The 22725-nt window shown below is 41.1% G+C and overlaps 1 protein-coding gene across 3 annotated transcripts in view; it reads left to right on the top strand.

The window, feature by feature from the left end:
- pkn1a (protein kinase N1a) overlaps positions 1–22725 on the top strand; it is a 59999-nt gene that overhangs the window by 35226 nt on the left and 2048 nt on the right. The window contains exons 1-22 of one of the 3 annotated variants that reach the window (XM_034083372.1): positions 2396–2506; positions 3272–3466; positions 4551–4656; positions 4932–5080; positions 5553–5673; positions 9349–9494; positions 10234–10447; positions 11106–11300; positions 12120–12229; positions 12682–12825; positions 13112–13187; positions 13713–13848; positions 14081–14207; positions 15268–15347; positions 15661–15736; positions 16371–16462; positions 16724–16900; positions 17450–17512; positions 18232–18308; positions 18391–18533; positions 22345–22452; positions 22548–22628. In XM_034083372.1, coding sequence (XP_033939263.1) covers positions 2465–2506; positions 3272–3466; positions 4551–4656; positions 4932–5080; positions 5553–5673; positions 9349–9494; positions 10234–10447; positions 11106–11300; positions 12120–12229; positions 12682–12825; positions 13112–13187; positions 13713–13848; positions 14081–14207; positions 15268–15347; positions 15661–15736; positions 16371–16462; positions 16724–16900; positions 17450–17512; positions 18232–18308; positions 18391–18533; positions 22345–22452; positions 22548–22628 — 2658 coding nt within the window. In that variant the 5' untranslated portion in view covers positions 2396–2464. Of the gene's footprint in view, positions 1–2395; positions 2507–3271; positions 3467–4550; positions 4657–4931; positions 5081–5552; positions 5674–9348; positions 9495–10233; positions 10448–11105; positions 11301–12119; positions 12230–12681; positions 12826–13111; positions 13188–13712; positions 13849–14080; positions 14208–15267; positions 15348–15660; positions 15737–16370; positions 16463–16723; positions 16901–17449; positions 17513–18231; positions 18309–18390; positions 18534–22344; positions 22453–22547; positions 22629–22725 lie in introns of those variants that run through there. The other 2 variants (XM_034083389.1, XM_034083381.2) reach the window with 2 other exon arrangements.

Below are 22725 nucleotides of genomic sequence, written 5' to 3' on the forward strand. Positions count from 1 at the left end.
GCAGCACCGTTTTTTTCTGTTCCTTTGCCTCTTTAGGCATGAGCAGTTACTCCCACTGTGACCGATGCTGTAAATGTAAGCAAACATTTCATCAGCTGTGGATCACATGTACACACACTTTACATAGGGAGGTAGAGGGGATGGGTGGAGAAAGAGAGGATGAAGTGTGTCTTGTCAAAGTCACGTCAGAATTAGCTCAAAATTGCAGACCTAATTTGTCCACTCTTGTGATCTCAAATGTCTCTATGTCAAGGAAACACAGAAAATGTTTCAATTAAACCAGACTATGTTTTAAAGCTCAAAAGCTTTCATTATTCTTACTGTAAAGAATTGATTTGCTGTGTTGTATTTGTGTAAGTATTCCAGGGTTCTTACATTCATTAAAAACCTGGAAAAGTCATGGAAATTCAAAATGCTAATTCCAGGCCCTGGAAAACAATATTATTCCCAAAGTTTTGGAAAAGTCATGGAAATGTAACTAAAGTTGTATGAAATATAATTTATATTTGATCTAATTGCCGAAATAGTAATACTATAATGATAATAAATACTGTATCGTATAGTAATGAAACGTAAAATGGCATTTAACGGTCGAGGTATTTTGCTGGTGAGAGATTTTAGTTGCTTTAGCCTGTAGAAGCTAGTAAGCCTATTTGATTTGTTTTAGATAGGCACAACATGTTTCAGATGCAGACCTTATTTTCCTGTTTCATGTTAAAAGAAACCATTTTCAGTGGTACCGCTGAGAGACTAATTGTTTTGGTCATGGAAAATTAGGTAAAGGTCATGGAGAAGAAGTCATGGAAAAGTCATTGAAAATCATTTGTGAAAAAGTGTATGAACCCTGGTATTCTGTAACCTATTTTTGTGCCTGTGTTGAACCAGTGGGGAACTCCTTAATCTTCTCTCCCTGTTAGATTATTAACATACCTCAAAGCAGCCCCATTGGCCATTTGCAGTACTGCTGCCCAACAAGCATTTATCCATACAGTTGACAGTCATTGTAAAAAAGGCATCTGTAGAAATGTTGACAGGACACTCAGAACTGCAGATAATCCTTTTTTTATACATTTCCAATCCATGGAGGTTAAATATCTGCAAACCTTTCCCAAAGCATTAGAGAGCTATATGTGTGTGCATGATGTCATGTACTGTACCATGTGGAAGCAAACCAGGAAGTGGGAACATCTGTTGTGGCTTATGAGCTGGGCGAGGGGTTTTCATTAAAGGACTTTCATTGTAGTTCTTACAACACATCCATGTTTGGGCAGCCATCAGGCAAGCTGCCAGCTCACTGCTAATGTTGCTGCCCTATGACGCCAGATCATGGCTGTGTTCATATGTAGCTGTAGCTCAGTGCTAGCTGTTAGCTCTCAACCTCTTCCTGCTTGCAATTTCTTCGTCTCTCCAACCAGATTTTGTGGCACTCAAATATACAGGGTGGAGAACATTTCCAGTATTGTTAAAGATGGAAATGAATTTGGAACAAATTCTCACAATTTGCAGGTTTGTTTGTAGATGGGTCAATTGTAATACAACATTAAATACATGTGGATACAAATGCTGGATTCTCAGTAGCATTGTTGGGATAAACGTAAAAAAGAACTCCGCAGTCCCATCCCTGTAGCTAATTTTCAAAACATAAGACTGGCAGAAGTTTATGATTAAATTGTACAGTATGTTCCATCTTTATCCGGATACTCCATATCTCGACAAACCATCAGGCTTTCATTCTATTGACATGAACACAGATTGCGATATTCAAACCAATATTTGATCACACCCATCTGGCCCTGTGTTACATGCAGTCACTCGTATTGTGCAGTGTTGAGGGGTCTTAAACTGTGTGCTAATTTTCTGATTTGGAAAATGTTGTTGTAGGCTGCCTTTAGGGGGATTTCTTGGTTTGTAGATGTGGAGCCCTAAGGGAACAAGAGGTCAAGAAAAGCCTCGTAATCTTTACTCTCTGGCTGTGATCCAACACTTAGAAAACGCATACTTCCCATGTTTCCACCCTCAAGATCGTATCACATCACGACCCAATGAGAGCACAACATTAATAAAAAGCTGTCACAAATTCACTTGGAGCCCGATTTGAGTAATTGATACATATAAGCATTTGAGAAACATTGTACAAGCTTACTGCTACAGATCCAGGAATGCTTTCCAAAAACTCTGGGAGTGGAGGATGTGTCCTTGATGTATAGAGTTTCTGTCCCCCGTTTCTCTGGTTCTCACTCTCCTCTGACAGCAGCAAAATTGCAGAGGAAACAGGAAAGGCCTGAGCAGCTTGGTGTTGGGACGGATATCCTCTTTCGGGGGCGTTCCCCCTCCCTCACTTAACTCTCCCTCTCTTTATCTCTTTTTATCGTTTATTATCCTATTCGCTCTCGGTGTGGCATTAGCTGTTGGTCCGAGCTCAGGAGCGTACCAACGTTTTCTGGTCATAACATCTGAGTGGACTATGTGTTGGCATGGTGACGAGGAGGATGAGGACAGCTCGGAGGTTAAGTGTTGTTGGCTTGTTTGTTTGATTTGTGTGTTCCTGTAATATTGGGCCGAGTGGCTGTGATTTCTAGTGATTAACGCTGTCGCTCCTGCTGAGTTCCTGATTGTGTGTCGGGCTACTTGAGTCTCCAGAACTCTGCTAGGAGTCATTTTTTGAAAAGACACAGGAAGTGAGTAGAAACTTAAGTAGGAGTGGAGCCCAATTATATTTGGTAGAGTGTGTTTTCATTTAGGTTAGTATGTTCCAGGTTAAGATGTTCTTGTTATTTATCTCGCATTAGAGTAGAACCGGTTCAGGATAAAAAAAGACAACCGACGCCACAGGTCATGGTACAGATTTGTAATTGATTGATTGAGTTTTAGCCCATTTTTTCAGGCAGGGTATCTTGAAAATGGGATTTCTAATGGGGTTGTTTACCCTTAAGCTCTTCTTGTAAGTAGGTGTGCCATTAGACATTTGTGTTTCTATTGTTATAACACTGGTTGAACAAGATTTTTGTAAATCCTTCACTACCCCTCCTGCTTCCTTTTTACTATCATTTTCATTTTCCGCAACTTTGCCCTTTTCCCCCAACCCCCACCACTATCATCTCGCCTTCTCTATCTCTTTCCTCCCATTACTCCTTATCCTGCTCGCCATCTCCGTCTACGACTCTCTCGACACCTCCTCTTACCAGGCTGACTATGCTACCACAATCTATTGTTTTATTCATATAACCACATAGTCTAACTTCTTTATAATTTTCCTCCCCTCTCTGTCCAGAGTGACCCAGATGGGCTGTCTGTTCTGGAGCAGCTCGGTCTGGACCAGAACTCGGACTTCTCTGATTCCAGTGTGCAGCAGCTCCTGGACGAGCAGCGCGAAAGGATCCGCAGAGAGATCCGTAAAGAGCTGAAAATCAAGGAAGGAGCAGAGAACCTACGGAGGGCGACGACTGACAAGAGGAACGCACAGCAGGTTAGACACAGCTACTGTCGGACCCTCTCGAAGCCAGGGACATGTTAGAGTGCACACGTCTCCGGCTTTTTCTGCTTGTCATACCACTCAAATGTCCTCAGAAAACTGGTTTCTGACTGGTAATGAATGATTGGAAAGCAAATAGAAAGATTTATCAAAAGGAAACTTTACAAGAACAGTTAATATGACAACGCATAATTGACACAACGTCAGTAACAACAAAGACATGAGTAATATGATCATGGATGAACTTTGTTAAGTTGGAATTTGACATCAGTAGGACTGCAGGAAACCGGTTTAATGACTGGAGCAGAGTCTGGTGAGTCAGTCACACAGGAACTGGGTCGTTTTGCTGGTATGTTTGGTTGTTATCCTTGAGACGGTTAAGACCTGTCTGAAAGAGCTGGCACTTTTTCTAATGCTTAATGTGATAAATATTTGTGTATTCAGTAGTATGTTCACTGAGCTCATATTTCTACTTTGAGAGGCAGGAATGCAGCACGAGCTCACATATTGACTTCCTGGAGCTGCCAAGTACAGATCCAGCATCTCTTTGTGGATATAGATATCAGAAAGAATACACAAGCAGTGGAAGAGTTAAATGCTTTGCTCACAAGAATGTGTAGGAATGAGTCGAAAGCAAAAAGTACATTTTTTCAACCCATTGTTTAAACCCAACACAATTTCAAAAGATTCATTTCTATTTTGAGTTTGATGACAATTGATTTAGTTCAAAGAGAGAAACATAAAGAAGACGGAAGTCATTAACTCTGCTTCCTACACTCCCCCCATCAATGTAGGTGTTTAAATGTAGGCCACAGAACAGTTCAAGCAGTACCAGTAATTACACTTATTAGATTAGATTGAGTAAACATTTGTAGTCGACTCACAAGGCTTCAATTAGTTACATTTCACTGGACAGGTATACTGAGGCTCCCTGCTTATGGCATTATGTATAAAGAAAATTAAGACAACCGATAAAACTTATACTGGTTTAAAGCCAAAATAAATCTGCTCTCTAGCTTCTCAATACATTGTTGCTGGTGTTGAAATAATGTTCTTCTGTATTTGCTCCTGCCTGCAGGTGGACAGCCAGCTTCGTTCTTCTAACCGTAAGCTGGACAACCTGCATGACCAGCTGCAAGAACTGGATGCTTACATCGTGGTGAAGGGAGGAGAGGAGAACAAAGGTGTGTATCCGAAAAGTCAAATCTACCCTTTGTCTATAATATTAATAAGAAGGACTGCTTTGTGGGAGCACTTATGTACAAAAATCCAGTTGATAATGAATATTTTCCAGAAAACGTCCAGATCAGATTCATGTGTGTCCATGGCATCAAGAATCCTCCAAAAGTCACGACATCACATGAAATTCCTCTGAGCGTATTTCACTTTTGAGTGCTCTGTGTGAACCCTCATCTTGTTTCTTTTTACACCATCTGCAACCTTTCCCTTCCCTCCACAGATGAGTGTCCTCAGTCTCCTGGGGCGGAGTCTCGTACGTCAGCCACCAAGGAACGCATCGCCGCTCTGAAGAGACAGCTCAACATCGAGCTCAAAGTCAAACAGGGAGTGGAAAACATGATCCCCATATACGCCAATGGATCCACCAAGGTACAGGACGATGGCTTGATCCATACACAAACAAACACCTGAACATAAGAGTGTATAGAATAGATGCTTTTGGCTTCATACAATGATACAGAATTGTATTTATACATCCGGATGTCAATGTAGAGAACAATTTGTAGGGTATTAGACCCTCCCCCAGCTGGCTGATAGCGTGACCTTGCAAACTGCTGACTCAGATGATGATTTCCTAAATCTGTTAAACCTGTGACACACAAAACCCTTTCCCTCATGCACATACCTCATCTCTTGATTACTTTAAAAATCCCCTCCCCCTCTTTTATTCAGCATCTCTTTCGCCCTTGCTGTATGACCTTGCCTTCATACCTCCACGTACCTTTCCTGTACTGCTTTAAAACACATAACAACCAACAGACAAAAACAGCTTGTATTTCAATACTTAGCTTCCCGCTTCGGTCATGTGATCTACCCTTTGTCTTGCATCTGCTCCTGTCAGGATAAGAAGATGCTGCAGACGGCCCAGCAGATGCTACAGGACAGTAAGACCAAAATTGACATCATCCGCATGCAGATCCGCAAGGCTGAGCAGGCCACCGAGCACAATGACGACACACAGGGTACGTTTGATTGGCTGGCTAATTGTCTAATAAAATAGGTTTTAGATTTATAAATGATTAAGGGTGACCTGTCTTGGTTAGCTGGTAAATGTGTAAGATCACATTTTGAATGTTAGAATATTTGGTCTATTTTTCTGCACCGTAAAAGGTTAGCACTCTTAGATCTAGGTCTGTAAAAAAAGTAGTATCATATGTATAGCCAAGGTAAACAGGTCCATTTCAAATCCTTTATAAACGGTGTACTGTACATATAACCATGGAGCTGACTTAAAGTGATACAGAAATACTAATTAAAATCGTTTTGAGCAACATGTAGCAATTATTCTAAGCCTGTTCATTTTAGTTCACCTATCAGAGGAAAAGGAACTCATGTCACTGTGAGCTCTCAAAGTATAACTCTGGTTTATGACAACGATCAGCTGGCACTGACAGGATGCTTGTCATGTGTCTTTCTTAATGCTCTTTCTCTCTGCGTGTTGAACGTGTTGTTCTGAGCAGCAGCTCCCGACAGCAGCAACACAGATCAATAAAGAGCCGGCCCTTTGTTTATCCCCCACTTTGGTTTTGCGGGGAAGAAGATGAATAGGCCGGTTAAGTGTGTGTGTGTGTGTGTGTGTGTGTGTGTGTGTGTGTGTGTGTGTGTGTGTGTGTGTGTGTGTGTGTGTGTGTGTGTGTGTGTGTGTGTGTGTGTGTGTGTGTGTGTGTGTGTGTGTGTGTGTGTGTGTGTGTGTGTGTGTGTGTGTGTGGTGTGTGTGTGTGTGTGTGTGTGTGTGTGTGTGTGTGTGTGTGTGTGTGTGTGTGTGTGTGTGTGTGTGTGTGTGTGTGTGTGTGTGTGTGTGTGTGTGTGTGTGTGTGTGTGTGTGTGTGTGAGAAATAACCCACCTGGCGCATTATCACAATGAATCACATTCACTCACAGATGCAATCAAAAAAGAAATCCTGCCCTTCTACAAAAGGATCGGCAGATGAAAAGTCCCTTTCACACACAAACGCTCGCTCACACACTCACACACACTCACAATGGTATTGTACAGTGTGCAGAGGCACAGCAAAAACACGCTGGGCTGATGATTGCATATGAAACGTTCTGAAGCGTGGTCATGCACCTCAAGTTACAATTAAACCATGAATATGATGTCCTGGTTCCTTTCTCTGCCTTCTGACACACACACACACACACACATTAAATGTTGTGGCTGAGTGTATTTTCCATTTAAAGGGGCTGAGGCCGGTGAATGAGTGTCTGTCAGGCAGGGAGTGCTGCGGACCATTATGGCCTCCTGGCTGGGAAAACGGGCCGATTGATTGCGGTCACGAGAGCTGGGCGGTTTGGTAAAATGCTGCAGGAGAGCAGGGAGAGAGCAATGTGAGGGAGTAGAAGTAAAATAAAGATTTGAAGGATGGTGTATTCCTTTGGGGCTATACTTGTTTTTACTCATGTCAGACAGAGGCAGCCAATGGCTATTAAGAGAATGGGCTTTTAAGGCAAAGTGGACAGACTTTGAATGACCGTACTTCCCTCCTCTGTGTCCTCTGTGTGGTAAACGTACTGGGTTTAATGTTCTGAAGTTCAATGCTCTACTGTTGCGTGATAAAGATAGAATTATCAATATTAATGGCCATTGATTCTACACTTTAAAGTGTACCTGTTTAGAGGTTGTGCAGAGTACTAATGCATATGTGAAAAAATATCTTTGTAGCCAGCTCCCCATCCTTGCTTGCGGATATCAACTGGCTACATTAGCTGCCTCGACCGTAACACACCTGCATCCTTTACTGGATTGTGTGTGGCCGAGTTGCATTGTGGGTCATCTGCTGAATCAATTGTTTAAAACTGAGTGCAATGCTAAATCTGTGGAGTGCTGGTTTAATTAAGTGTGTACTCATAACTCTATCGGTCCTTTATCATCTTTAATGGCGCCTTTTAAGTATTTTGTTCAATGTTCTTTTTTTTGTTAAATAGTAATTTGGTGTGTTTAAGCAGCATACTGATGGCAGCAGAACAACGAACACCTTTTATAACCGTTTCTGTGATATTCAACAATGCATTTCTTCATATCCATATAATTTCCTGAATACACTTTCTCTGTATTTTACCCTAGTTGTTACCTCGATATTCCTCTCATTATATTCAACCCTTGAATTTTCTTTTGTGCTGCTGTCCAACATAGTCTCTCCTTGAACCGCACACACACACTCACAGGGGTTGTGTGTATAGTGTACACAGACAGACAGACAGTCTCCAGGCACCACACCCGGTGGAGGGGTCATCTCACAGGGTCTGGGCTCCAGGCAGAACACCTTATTAGGAGATAAAAGCATCCACATCCACCCGATCCCCTACCTCCCCCCTTCCCTTTCTTTCTCCTCCTGTCTCATGAAGCACTTTGAAAACTCAAAAGCCATAAAAAAAAAAATCATTTTTCAGTACTCTTCTGTGTCCTTTGTCCATCTTCTTTACTAGCCTGACATTTGAAAGACAAATGCACTTTGTATCAATTCTATTTATCCTATCATCCTTTTCCTTATCTCATGCCTCCTCTTCTCCTCCCTTATCTGTGTGCTTCAAGGTTTTTGTTAGAGATTGATACTGTGTGTCATTAAGCTAGCCACTTAGCTGTAATTGTGCTTCACGGGTGTTGCTCCAAGTTTGACCGCATGTGTGTTTTTCTGAGTGAAGGAGCTCGATTATGTTTTTCCCATTTGACTGATAGCATTGCACTCAATTCACTGTTTTGGATCAAGCTCCTGTCACCAGGCCTTTGTATTTAAGGGGTGAAATAAACAATTGTTAGTGTTTTATCAGTGTCATTGGTTTCGTCACGTTGGAGAGTGATCTAAAAAATGTTATTCATATAATTTCTGCTCCAACTTTCCATAATGAATCTCTTCATTGCGTATGTAGGCAGGTCTCGATTTATTAAACCATTTGTCAGAGTATCGAAAACATGTCTTTCCATTTAACTGTATCACATCATGATTAGATGAATGTCACATCGTGATTAGATAAATTTCACATCATTATTAGATCAATGGCTTTTTCTTGCATGGCAAATTGCTAAATACCATCTATCTAATCAGGGGTAGCTGTAGTTTGTGGTTACAACAGGAAATACTCAAAAGTATTTTATACTGGACAACAAGCTGGTATTACCATAACAACCCTGGAATTAAATCTCATTTACGTAATTATTGGAAATCATCAATTGTTTTAGTTTGGACAAACTGATGATTTATTTGAAACTAACATCAAATCTAACGAAAAGGACATTTTAAAGACAGATATGAGTTTGCTTTTGAAGATGGGAGTGAGTAAGCCATTTGGAAGCAGAGGTTGGAACTGAAGTTATTGTTGTTTACTGAGTGAACTCGGATTGCTCATTTCCCTCCGGGCGCTGCTAATGTTTTCTTTGTCAGGCTCTTGTGTAATGCATGATATGCATTAAGGTATTAACCTTACTCAGTATGCCCAGAGGAGTTCCCTCTAACACACTGCTGCCCAAACAAGACTCAAGTCCTCAAGTGCACCTGCCAAGATTAAACAGAATATAACTGAATAAAGTTTGCAGGTGGATTAAAGACGTTTCATATTTATAGCATCCTATCTCAGTTGCAAAGTGTAAAATTCCTCTGGTCAGATGCACAGTAATGTAATGTTTCTGTCTCACCGTGCAGGTAACCAGGACCTCTGTGCGATGGAGCTGCGTCTGGAAGAGCTGAGGCATCACTACAGGGTGGAGCATGCCGTCGCTGAGGGGGCCAAAAATGTCCTCAGGCTCCTGGGGGCCAGCAAGGTCCAGGACAAGAAAGCCCTGTCTGAGGTAGGACTGGAAACACACACACACACACACACACATATCCTGCAACTGCAAACCCTTCCTCCATCTCAAATGTACTTAGTGAAAAGCTGTAAGACATGTAAGTCATATGTTTCATCTCTACTTCTAGATAAACACATTGAAACTCTAATCTTCCCTTCTCCAGCCTGTACTGCAGTGCCTTTATGTTTAACCGTTGTTACAGCACCACTTCATTGTAAGCTATCCTAATGTGGTAAGCTTTCTCTTGATTGGTTCAACATAAACAGACAATATGAAGTAATGTAGCACCATAAAGCACTTTCCTCTCCAGTCTGATGTTCTGTATCACAGAGCAGCCACAACATCATATATGACCTTAAAACTCAGAATAACCTTACATCATTAACCATGTGGCGTTGGAAGGGTTTTTTAAAACCCCTTACTCACTTACACACACAAAACACACACATAATCGTTTATGTCATTCAAAATGGTGTTAAAAGCAAATCATATTTCAATTACAAATGGTATAAAGAAAATATCAATACTGTATTCTTCTGCAAGGTATATTAGTATAGAACCTCTTTATTGAACATTTCTAATGTATTCTCACACCAATACTCCTGTGATTATTGTTGATATTTGACCTAAGTATGACAGGAGGGATGGATTTATGTGGTTTGTGAGACGTAAAAGTGAAGTAAATGTCGCCCAGTGAATGTAACTGTGTTTTAAAGCTGTTCTGCTTGACGATCTTTAGGCACAGTCTCGTCTGAGTGAGGCGTCTCTGCGCTTGGACCTACTGAGGCAGTCTCTGGACCGTCGCCTGTCAGAGCTGCCGGAGGACCATCCCAAGGCCAGCGTCATCAAAGAGGAGCTGGTCCTGGCCTCCTCCCCGGTCTTCAGCTCCCGCCACAGCGCCCCCTACCTCCACAACCAGTACAGCACCCTCAACAAGCCCTCACCTCTCACTGGTACGACAAATACAAAAACTACAGGGGACGCAGTCAAGCATGTTCACACAACAAGAATGATAGATACACAATGACAAAAGCATGTGCATGACAACATGCACAACTGTATACTAACTGTATAGAACAGAGGCTATTCAAATCAAAGTCATTTCGAAGCCCCTAGCCATCTTATTCATTCAGGTTGGGATGATGAGGTTTCAGGTTCAACCTTATTATAATATGTATACAACTACATTGTAATGCTTGTGCTCAGTGGCATTTTCTGCTTTACAAAATGGGCACACATCAAGACAAAAAAATAAAAAACGTTTCACACAATAAGGACATTGTGGGTGGGTAATGGCTTTTTATTGATCTTCAGGCCGATGATGCAAATGTGATTCCAGATAATTATGGCTATTTGTGAAGAAATAATCTTTGTAAATAAAAAAAATGCAATATCTTTTTTCTGTGTTCTCAGAGATTATTTGTCTTAAATAAAAGCAGATTGACTTATGTAGCCTCTGGTATAGTTTTAAATGCAGTACAATAGAAATAGCAAGGATGACCGTCAGGGATGACAGAACAATTCCACAATTTATTTATTTCTGTCGTGGCCTTTGCTGTTTTTGGCCTTCAGGTGTTGGTTTGTACCTGAATTCTTCCCCTCTGTCTTCAGGTACCCTACAGGTGCAGCTGCTGGGCTGTGTTGGGCTGCTGGAGGTGGTCCCAGGTCGCAACAAAGGGACAGCCGTCATGCTGCCCTGCTACAGCCCCGGAGACAACCGCTCCTTCATGAGAGGAAGCAAAGGCCTCTACGGACGCAGCGGCTCAGTGAGCGGGAAAACACCCAGCAAGACAGACGAGCTCTCCTGTAAGTGTGGTCCCCATTTTATTCATTTTGTTCACTAAAAAAAAAACAATCTTATTTTTCTCTACTTTTATATTATTATTTTTCCCTATAACGTATATAAGAAAAATAAGAATAAACATTTATTTGTTATGATCATTCAGTTCTTAAATAGTAAATGTAGTTCCAAAGGTTTAAAAAAGAACGTCCTTTTTTGCCTTTGGACATTTTTCATCACAAACAGTGCAACACATACTGTCACTCTCAGCACAAAATGGAAATGAAGCTATAGCAGATCCATATTGAGTAAATTCAATTACTGTCACTGTATGTTGGTACGGTCAGGGATTGTGAGTGCTCACACATAATTGCACAGCAACATCAGCACATTTAGTGAGTTTGCTGCAACACCCTGAGCAGACAATTCACAGCCAGCTTTTCTTAAGGTCTTGCACTTTATGTCTTCAAGTAAATTAGTTACGATCATTAATCAATACCCATACGGTATTACACTAGCTTTCTTTGTTATAGTGTTCAGCACTAGGGTGGCAGGTTCTGTAGAGTGATGTAACTTATAGAGGGAATCAAATGTGATGATCGTGTGTGTGTGTGTGTGTGTGTGTGTGTGTGTGTGTGTGTGTGTGTGTGTGTGTGTGTGTGTGTGTGTGTGTGTGTGTGTGTGTGTGTGTGTGTGTGTGTGTGTGTGTGTGTGTGTGTGTGTGTGTGTGTGTGTGTGTGTGTGTGTGTGTGTGTGTGTGTGTGTGTGTGTGTGTGTGTGTGTGTGTGTGTGTGTGTGTGTGTGTGTGTGTGTGTGTGTGTGTGTGTGTGTGTGTGTGTGCGCAGCCGAGGTGAGTGCTGTGCTGAAGCTGGAGAACAACGTGGTGGGCCAGACACCCTGGAAGACTGTGGGAGAACAGGCCTGGGACCAGACCTTCACTGTGGAGCTAGAAAGGGTCAGTACACACACACATGAACGCATCAAGTGGATTTCAAAGTGTAAACATAATGAGATGGATCTACATGTTCAAATATTGTTAACATTATAGCTAGTGCTAACATCTTGGTTTAAATTACTGTCAAAAGCAAAGAACACCTGAAAAAAAACTGAAACGAAAGAAAGATATCTATAAATGTCTCTTTGCCTCCTCTTTTAGCGGAGACATGACTCCGGTTGTTTGCACTGATGCCTATGTACTGTATATGTTTTATTGCTTAAGGGAGTTGTGACCCAGAGGCAGAGAGAATTACATTTTGTACACAGATGTTGTGTACAGCCATCACATTGTGTAGCCTTATATACTTCATGATAAGTTAAAGCAAATGTTGTGTCTATTGCCTCGTTAATTATCCTATTAGTAAATCTGCAGCTACCACTATTGAGAGCTGGTATCTGTGTGTGTTTTAGTCGAGGGAGATGGAGATTGCAGTCTACTGGAAGGACTACCGCTCGCTGGCCGCCCTGAAGTACCTGAAGCTGGAGGAGTTCCTGGACAACCAGAAACACAGAGTTCAGCTGGAGCTGGAGCCTCAGGGCCTGCTGCTGGCAGAGGTACACACACACACACACACACACACACACACGGCAACAAAACATTGGAAAAGGGACAGCAACACATAAGTGTGAACATAGATGTCCTTGCATACATGACACCTGTCTATTCATGTGCTATAAATACACACAATGATATTCAAATGTGCCCTTCCCACGCACACACAAGCTGTCACATGCACCTGTGCTGAAAAACGCTTTGATATATCATACTGGAATCGTCTGTTTTATGTCGGGAAACTAAAATGTTGATCTGTAGTTTCTATGTTTCGTGTGTGTTTGGCAGGTGACCTTCTTCAACCCGGTCATTGAGAGAGCTCCTCGCCTTCAGAGGCAGAAGAAGGTCTTTTCTAAGCAGCAAGGTGAGCGGAGAGTGGAAACACAGGGAAATATGCTGATCTTGGAAATAAGTATAGTGTTTCCTCTCTGCAAATGTAATGCAGTTTGCTAAGATTACCTTTTGAAATTAACAAACAGCAGTTTTTTTATACTTTATGAGAAAATAAACATAACCAGAAGGCAGGAACAGTGATGGTTACACAAAACACTCAATTCATTCAGACCACAGCACCATCTAGTGGTGAATAAATCATCTCGTTTCCTCATCATGATGACGACTTTATTTACGCAGCACTTGCCGGAACAAAGATAGGAAGTACTACACTTAAACAGGATGTAAACTGGCGATATTCAAATTGAGCCCAAAATAAAGCTAAAAATATTTGTATAGAAAAATTCTGCAATATACAGAAATAATAGTCCAAACGTTGTGGAGGATTTACGTAAAGAATCCGAGCTGATAACAAAAGAAGACCTTTTCCTTGACAGTGTGATGACCGGTTGTGAGGACATAACATATCTGACTCTGGTTGTGTTTCTGTTTTCAGGCAAAGCATTCCTTCGGGCCCGTCAGATGAACGTTGATATCGGGACGTGGGTGAGGCTGCTTCGAAACGCCATCCCCACTGTCAACAACTCGGGAACCTACAGTCCCAACGCACACGGCCTCACACTCAACTCTGGGTAAGACACACACACACACACAAAACAACCCAGAAGCCACACAGATACACACATTCCACTTCATTGTTCTGTGATGTTTCATAGCCATCAGACCTCAAACCTTTCTCCTTGTGTCTCCTGGCAAAGTGTAAAGCACTGGATGCTTTCTCTGCCCCACGTCTAACCACCCTCTTGTGTTTGTCTGTCTGCATCGCCGTGTTGGTTTGTTTGTTTGTGTCTGCGTGAATTTCAGGGAGGTCTCAGTGGAGAAGTTGAGTCTGGACAGCGACTCTCCGATAAGAATGGATTACAAGAGAGACGCGGACGGACAAACCCCGGTGAGGGAGACAGAGAGAGATGAAGCCCTGGAGATGGGGGAGGTGTGTGTGTGTGTGTGTGTGTGTGTGTGTGTGTGTGTGTGTGTGTGTGTGTGTGTGTGTGTGTGTGTGTGTGTGTGTGTGTGTGTGTGTGTGTGTGTGTGTGTGTGTGTGTGTGTGTGTGTGTGTGTGTGTGTGTGTGTGTGTGTGTGTGTGTGTGTGTGTGTGTGTGTGTGTGTGTGTGTGTGTGTGTGTGTGTGTGTGTGTGTGTGTGTGTGTGTGTGTGTGTGTGTGTGTGTGGGGTTAGGCCTACTGTAGTAAGGTCTTTGTAGTTACTGTTGGGTGAGGGAAGTTTCACTATTTCCTAGAAATAAAGCCCAAAGCTCTGATCCACAAGTAAAGAATAAGATGGGATAAATAATCACATATACAATTGATCAGAATGTAATTGCACAAAATTAAGGCCATAAAAGATACAATTTGGTTCAAATGCTGACTTTATTTGAAGTTAAACAAACCACAGAAGACAGTGTTTAATTTTGAGGTTAAAATGTAATTGGGAAATCACTAGTGAATCCAGAAAGCTCTTACTGAAAATAGGCCCCTAATCATTATACATAACACTAAATATAGTTAATATGATCACAAAATATAGATATCAAATGTAAAATAGCATCAGGTACCTAACTTAGTGCAGACAATGGCGTTTTAGGGCCATTGTAGGTTACAATAATCCCATGAATGACAACTTTTTGTTCTTTAAATGCCGATTTCAGCTTAAATGATACAAAAAACAGCCATGTGGATTCTCTTGAAGGGGGCGCTTGATTACATTACATTGCATTTAGCTGTCGCTTTTATCCAAAGCGACTTACAATAAGTACATTCGACCAGGAAGACACAACCTTGAAGAAAACAGAATCATAAAGTACATCAGGTTTCATAGATTACAGTGTCTCCAACTAAAGCAACAGAGCAGGGACAAAAAGTGAATCCTGCTGTTTGTACGTCACATCCATCATGTAATCATGCGTCTCTTGACTTCCATTATGTCTCTGTCTCTGCATGTCCCTCTCTCTGTGTCTTCTCCTCTGTGCCTCTTTCCTCGCATGTCCCCCATCAGGACCAACTGCCCGTCATCGAGCCCTTCTCTCCCCCAGACCTCACCCCCGAGTGCCCTGTCCGAACCCCATCTGTTGGCAGGTACACACGCATAAACACTCCATCCTTGTGCCCCATCCACGTTGGATTTGTTTTTGATATTTTCTGTGAAACTGTACTTTTACGCTCATATTTGTATGAGTTTATATTCTTGTATAAACAACATCGTTTTTGGTTTAAAGTTTTTTCACAATTATATGAGTTTCCTAAAACCCCATATAGAGGCTTCATAAACAAGCAACATGTTTCTTTGTATGTAAGTAAGTCTCTCCATCGCTGTCTGTATTCTAGGCATTTATATATTTGGTTTTACCCTTTAAATGTTTCTGCTGACTGTCTCCTACTGTCTCCTCAGTAAGCAGAGGAAGGGCCCTCTGTCTCTGCAGGACTTCAGGCTGATTGCTGTGTTGGGAAGGGGACACTTTGGAAAGGTACTCTTTTGTTGGTTACTTTTAACTTGGAATACACAAAAGTACCAGCGGAAAAGGTCTCCATTATAACACAAAGAACAATAGAAGGCCGTTCTTGATTTTATGAGCTCAATATGTGTACAAATGTAGACACATTATGGCTACAAAACTTAAAAAGGGTTTGTATTGCGTCTCATATGGATTGCAGTGTGTTCGTCAGGCAGTATCAAGAGGTTTACGCTTAAATATTTCCAAGAATCCATACATTTAAGAGAATATGTGAAAGGCCTTTCTTCTTTGTATGTTTTGAGAATATGTTCTTATTTGCATTCAATGGAACTTTACTTTGTCAACAATGGTATGTCACATGGAAAGTGGCATGGCTGCAGTAAGTTTAAGAAACTTAAATGAAACCCTCGTTTCATACATAGTAATCATTTTCATTCAAAATAAGCTGAAAGTTTGAAATAGCAGTAATGTGAATAAAAGCACAGCAATTCAGATCTTAATTAAATATCCCAATAAACTGTTTCTATTTGGTCTTCCTCATAAAAGAATGAACAACAGCCCTCAGTTCACACTTGACAGGGTTTGTGAATTGTTAGTAAAAACAAAGAGTAAATCGAAGCTGTTTTCTGCATGTGTTTGTCTTCAGGTGTTGTTGTCAGAATACAAGAAGACAGGCACAATGTACGCCATCAAAGCCCTGAAGAAGGGAGATATCGTAGCTCGGGATGAAGTGGAAAGGTGCGTGTTGATATGTCCATTACCTTGGGTTGTTGTTTTTCTTTAGACTGGATCTACTCGCTGTTTTTATAGATAATACATTTCACTGTGTTTAATTATGCAGCTGTGCCTTAAATCATTTTGACCAAAATAAACACTGTCTAATTAAGTGTCAAAATGTTTAATTATTCTCTAATCTTTTTCCTTTCCGCCCAATAATCCTTCCTTTTTTGTGTCTCTGCTTCCTCCTCCTCTCCACCTTTTCTCTCCCTGCCTCGTCAGTCTAATGTGCGAGAAGCGCATCTTTGAGGTGGTGAACCTGTCGCACCACCCCTTCCTCGTCAACCTGTTTGCGTGCTTCCAGACTCCGGAGCATGTGTGTTTTGTCATGGAGTACACAGCAGGAGGCGACCTGATGATGCACATCCACACTGACGTCTTCACAGAGCCCCGAGCCGTGTATGGTTTTTGTTTAGTTCATCCAATGCAATTTGATAAGGAAAGACTACATTTGACACTGAAACAATTTGACAAATATACACTTAATTTGTCTCAGACTTCTGAAGACTGATAATAGCTTCAGCTGAATTAAGAATATGACAACAATACATTTTGTCCCACATCTCTTATTGTAGAAACACATTTGGAAGCAATGTATTTGTGGCCCGTATAGACGGGACCTTATTCAGTGTTCATATGGGAATGTCAGGGTTGATATATGACAGACTTTAAAAAAAGTTTGTAGTGGAAAATGTTGTTTTTAAACCAGTTTTGGAATCAAACTTCTTTGGCATCTGGTACATCCGGCAAATGATCACTTAATTCATTGTCTTTTTCAGTGGACATGACCAAAACCGAAAGCCTACAACTTTGCCATTAAACACATGCATTCACCGTCTTATTAGTACTAGAAGTCAAAGTGTGTCAGTTTTTGGTAGCAAAATGAGATTTGCATTTTACTCCCTTTTATTTCAGGTTAGCAATAACATTTATTTGGTTTGTCTTTAGGTTTTATTCAGCCTGCGTAGTTCTTGGACTTCAGTTCCTCCACGACCATAAGATTGTGTACAGGTAAGAGGAACCCACACAAACCTGTGTCCTCACATGACGGTGGGGATGTAAAAAAGGGATGTCTACTTTATAAGCAACAGACCGGGCATGTTATAGTAATTACGTAATCGACACAATCTTGATCATTTTTTGCTTACTTTGATATTTCCCTTTGTGTTAAAATGTGTATTTATTTACATTCAAATGCCACCAACATTCTAGAAAACATAATACCAGAAATAAAAGCAGGATTAACCTTGGGCATTGTGCAGACATTGAGCATTTTATATAACAAACCTTTAAGTTCATTTTTATTTACGGCTTTTGGGAATGGTTTTATTTGTATTTATTGATTACAATTAAATCTTCCAATTAGAATTCCAATGACTGTACTTGCATTATTATACTAATACACTATCATTATAACAGTTACATTATATGGTCTTAAAATAGCAATAGTAACATTTGTATAAATTAATTCTACATTATGTGTAGAATTGATGAGTTGACTTAACAAATATGTGACTTCTCATATTTGTTAAGTCAACTGGAGAAGCACTTATTGTAAACATTGCTGGATATCAGCCAGGCCTCAGCAAAGTCTCACAGATAAATTAGCACAACTGTAAATGTGTTGTCTCGGTTGTATCTCTTTTAAACTCCTTGTGTCCTCTCAGCTGTACTCGTTAACATTGTGTACAGATTCTCAGCTACACGTTTCTATCTGCCCTCTCTTCCAGAGACCTCAAGCTCGACAACCTGCTGCTCGACACAGATGGTTATGTGAAGATCGCTGACTTTGGGCTGTGTAAAGAAGGTGGATATTGATGTTGCTGACAGATGGGCGTTTATTTTTAGCCATCTGCAAAATTCCTCTAAAAATCTGTCTCTGTCTGTAGGAATGGGCTTCGGGGACCGGACCAGCACGTTCTGCGGGACTCCAGAGTTTTTAGCCCCCGAGGTCCTGACGGATACATCCTACACCAGAGCGGTAGACTGGTGGGGACTGGGGGTCCTCATCTATGAAATGTTGGTTGGAGAGGTGAGAACTAAGCATATATACAGACTAGTGCCTTTACATCAGAGGTGCCCAATACGTCGACCGCAGTCGACCGGTCGACCGCGGGGGCAATGCTGGTAGATCGCGAGTCATTCATAAAAAAAAAAATCCAGCTCCGTTAAAATAGACAAAACAAGTTTTGATCCCTCCTCCCTTGGCCTCCCTGCCACTTAATTCAGGAGTTTACTTGATTGACAGAAAAAGCGACCTATCGCTTTCCAGTCTGTTAACCCAGAATGCAAAGCGATACAAAATCAGTCAAGTGCCGGGAAAACTCAAATTAAGTTAAAGAGACAAACAGCAAAATGAGTGCGGGACCGAGCAAAAAAGCTAAAGACATACCACTTCCACCCAGAATGGGAGGAAGAATATATTTATTTGTTTGTGATGTCACATTCAAAGGTTATTTGTCTTATTTGTAAAGCAAGCGTCGCTTTGCCAAAGAAAGGTAACGTGGAGAGGCATTATCTGAGTGTTCACAAGGCATATGACAGCGACTTCCCTCCGAGTAGCGAGTTGAGAAAGAGAAAGGTCATGTATTATTGCTACACAAACATTATCTCGCAGTCTTAGTGTCGCCAACTCGTTTCTAACATGCAAAAAGACAAACAAATGCGTCTATGGTCGGTGTATTTTTTATCTTTCCAATCGAGACGAGATCTCTCTCTCTCCCCCGTCTGTGTGCGAGGGGGCGGGGCAGTTTACACACACTCGGCTGCTACATGCAGCAACACACGGCGGGGATGGCGGAGAGAAGCGCTCCAAGGTGTGGTTAAATGTTACCCGTCTTGAGGTGGACAATGCTCGTTACCAAAAGTGCAATAAGTGTTTAGCATGTAAGGGCGATAACACGAGCAATGTGTCTAAACATTTATCAAAAGTGCTCCACATTCAGACGGAGGAATGCACCGGGTTCGACTGTCTTTCTAGTAGCTCTGTAGCCCCGTCCACGAGTAACGTTTCCACGTCAGGTCTTATTATGTATGCTAGCAGCAACACACGGGAGTTAACTCAATTATACAAACATGGGTTAATGATTAGAGGTAACAGAGTTACTCTTTATTTTGTTAAAGTTTCAGCTATTCTGTTTACAGTTCTGTCATCACATTATTTAATACGATTTGTCAAAACATTGTTGTTCCTTTTGATATGAAATATTATTTATTTAATTTAAATAAAAAGCAATGTGAGTTTTGTAAACAATTTGTTAAGTTCATTTAATAATATGTATTTTGAATCAAGTATTCATCTTCATTGTTAGTTTCCACATGCCTAAAACAACCTCAAACTAAATCTAAAAGTTGATGGCTAAATAAGAGCGCTTGAGAAATTGTGCAAGGCATAATAGTCCGAATAGTCGATTCATCGTTTCATTAATCAATAGATTAATCGGTTATCAAATTAGTCGTTTGTTGCAGCCCTATTATCCCATGTATAAATAAAATGTGTTATTCAGCAACCCTTGCAATTTGGGATTTTATTTTTGGTTGGTAGACCTCGGTGAGCTGGTCATTTCAAAAGTAGCTCACCAGCCAAAAAAGTGTGGGCACCCCTGCTCTACAAGGTGTATGGGAGGATAGCTGAAATAAGCTTTGCGTGAACACACATTACGTATTTGTTAGTTTACTATCCATCCAATATCATAGCCAAGACTATATAGATTTCATATTGGTAAATGTATATAAAAAGGTGTCCCTAAAATCTTTAATTAAAAATAACTAATCATATTGCAAGTGCGCTGAATAACTTCAGTCTTAGATGTGCTATTTATATTGCTTCTCACCTTTTACAAAGATAACTGGATGTTTAAAATGACTAACAGTGTTTCCCCTAGGATGGAGTCATGAGAGGCTTCTCAATACTCAAATTTCCCCTCCTCGACTCCCCTCCTCGATACTTAGACCCGCCCACAGGAGATGCGAGCGGAGGACCGAGGAGGGGAACCGAGGAGAGAGGAGGGGAAGCAGCAGACGTTTAAAGAAATGAGAACTACTCTCCTCTGAGCGGTCATATTAAAGCGACCTCCGTTCATTATTACGTGGCAACAGCTGCATCAGCTGTCGAGTGTTTTGTCATATTTTATAATCTCTGTTAGATCAGCTGAACATTGTTCCCCCACATATGTACTTTTAATTCATTGAGAGTGCGGTATAATGAGACAATAACAGGCTACAGATGCGGACACACACACACAAATATATTTATATAAATATATGCAATTTAAAGTATGAGAGCACTCTCATAATAACGTAACAGAGACTGGATATATCCCCCCCTCTCTCTGGTCGCTGAAATGGGGAATTGAAATTACGGGCCAAAAGTTGTATTTGCAAGTATTAAAAGTAAGCAGAGGACACCAAACCAACTGAGACCTGTCTGTCCGCCGCATCTGCGCACTGTACAACACACACCTAAACACTGTACAACACGCACCGACACTGTACCACACACACCTACAGCTCCTAACGCATAATCAGGCTACAGCCGTTGTGTATTTTATTATGTGAAGCACTAAATGGTCTTAGAAAAATATCGACTCTTTGTAGATATCTACTAAACTAAAGCAAATAAAGAGAGTAGGTCTGTTATACTGAGTGATATATATTTTACACACTGCTCTGCTTTCTGCACGGGCCTCACAGCTGTTCTCACTGTAAACATCACGTTGCGATGAGAGCAGTTTCTAAAATAATATCCAGGGGATGCATGCAGAGCTGTCATTGGCTGAGATAAGTCCGGCCGTGCGTCACGCCTCCACCGTTCCCGGAAATGCATCCGCGGAGGAGCCGTGGAGGAACCATCAGTGTATCCTCGGTTATAGCTCCTCCAGAGAGCCTCCTCGACGCTCGATCCTCGGTCCTCGGTGTGCATTTAGAGAAATTAGACGTCCTTCAAAATGGCGCGCTGAAATTCATTTCCGGGTCACTACCGGAGGACCGAGGAGTCGAGGAGTCGAGGAGTTGAGGAGGGGAAATTTGAGTATTGAGAAGCCTCTATAGCAGCGGTGCTAAAGCACGCGGGCCCAGCTAAATGTGTGTGCACGTGCGAAGTGCGCCCCGCCAATATGTTTCTATGTGTCTGCCAGCACAAGAAAGGCTCTTGAGGCTCTACAGATGTATTTTGCTAAATCACCTTTATTGAACATACAGTAACACAAATACTACACATCCACATAACAAACAATCAAAATAAAATGTATGCAATTTAATTATTTTAACCTACTTTATTTGGGGGTGGACCTCACATCCTCTAGGGGGGTCCGGGCTTCTTTTTTTTTAAATGTTGAAGTTAAATGCATCAATCTGGTGCACTTTGAGCACAAAATGAATTTATGGATACAGCTCTCAACACTCAGATGAAAGGGAGCTGTATACTTTTCAATAATACAAACATCTTTAGAATATGATCACAACCAATAACAAATCATTTAAACTTATTTAATCTTATCTAATGTTACCTAGTTAGCATTCTTTCTTTTTCTTTATGCATATTTCACTAATCACTTTTTTTTACTGTCCTATATTACGCATTGGAATGATTTCTTACTTTCTTTTTACAATTATATTAAATAGTTAAAGGTGTGCTCTCTCTAGCTCTGTCTCGCTCGCTCACAGAGGCTGTGTGGCCACGAATTATTATTTTAATGTATTAAAATGATTTAATAATATAATGTTTTGGTACCTGGCTGGCGCCCCGTAGCAGAGGCGCGCATACATTCAGCAGTGGCGCTTGATTTGTGAAATCTGTAGAATGGATTTTATTTACCTATTGTCATCTGTGTGTGTTTCTATAGTCTCCATTCCCAGGGGATGATGAAGAGGAGGTGTTTGACAGCATAGTGAATGACGAAGTCCGCTATCCACGCTTTCTGTCCACCGAGGCTATCGGCATTATGAGAAGGGTAAGAATACACACAAACACACGCACATAAATACTGAAAGATACTCTTTCTTGTCATGAGCAATTTGTGATTCTTGTATGTGTTTTTGTGATCAGCTGTTGAGGAGGAACCCGGAGAGAAGACTGGGCTCTGGTGAAAAGGATGCAGAGGAAATTAAGAAGCAGCCATTCTTCAGAGTAAGTGCACATTTTCTTTTTAATATTTTCTTTCTTCTTTTTTTTTTATATTCACCTTTTCTAATTATTTATTGTCTCTTTTTTTTTTTGTCCGCCT

The sequence above is a fragment of the Pseudochaenichthys georgianus genome, chromosome 1 (assembly GCF_902827115.2).
Source record: "Pseudochaenichthys georgianus chromosome 1, fPseGeo1.2, whole genome shotgun sequence".
Classification (NCBI taxonomy): domain Eukaryota; kingdom Metazoa; phylum Chordata; class Actinopteri; order Perciformes; family Channichthyidae; genus Pseudochaenichthys; species Pseudochaenichthys georgianus.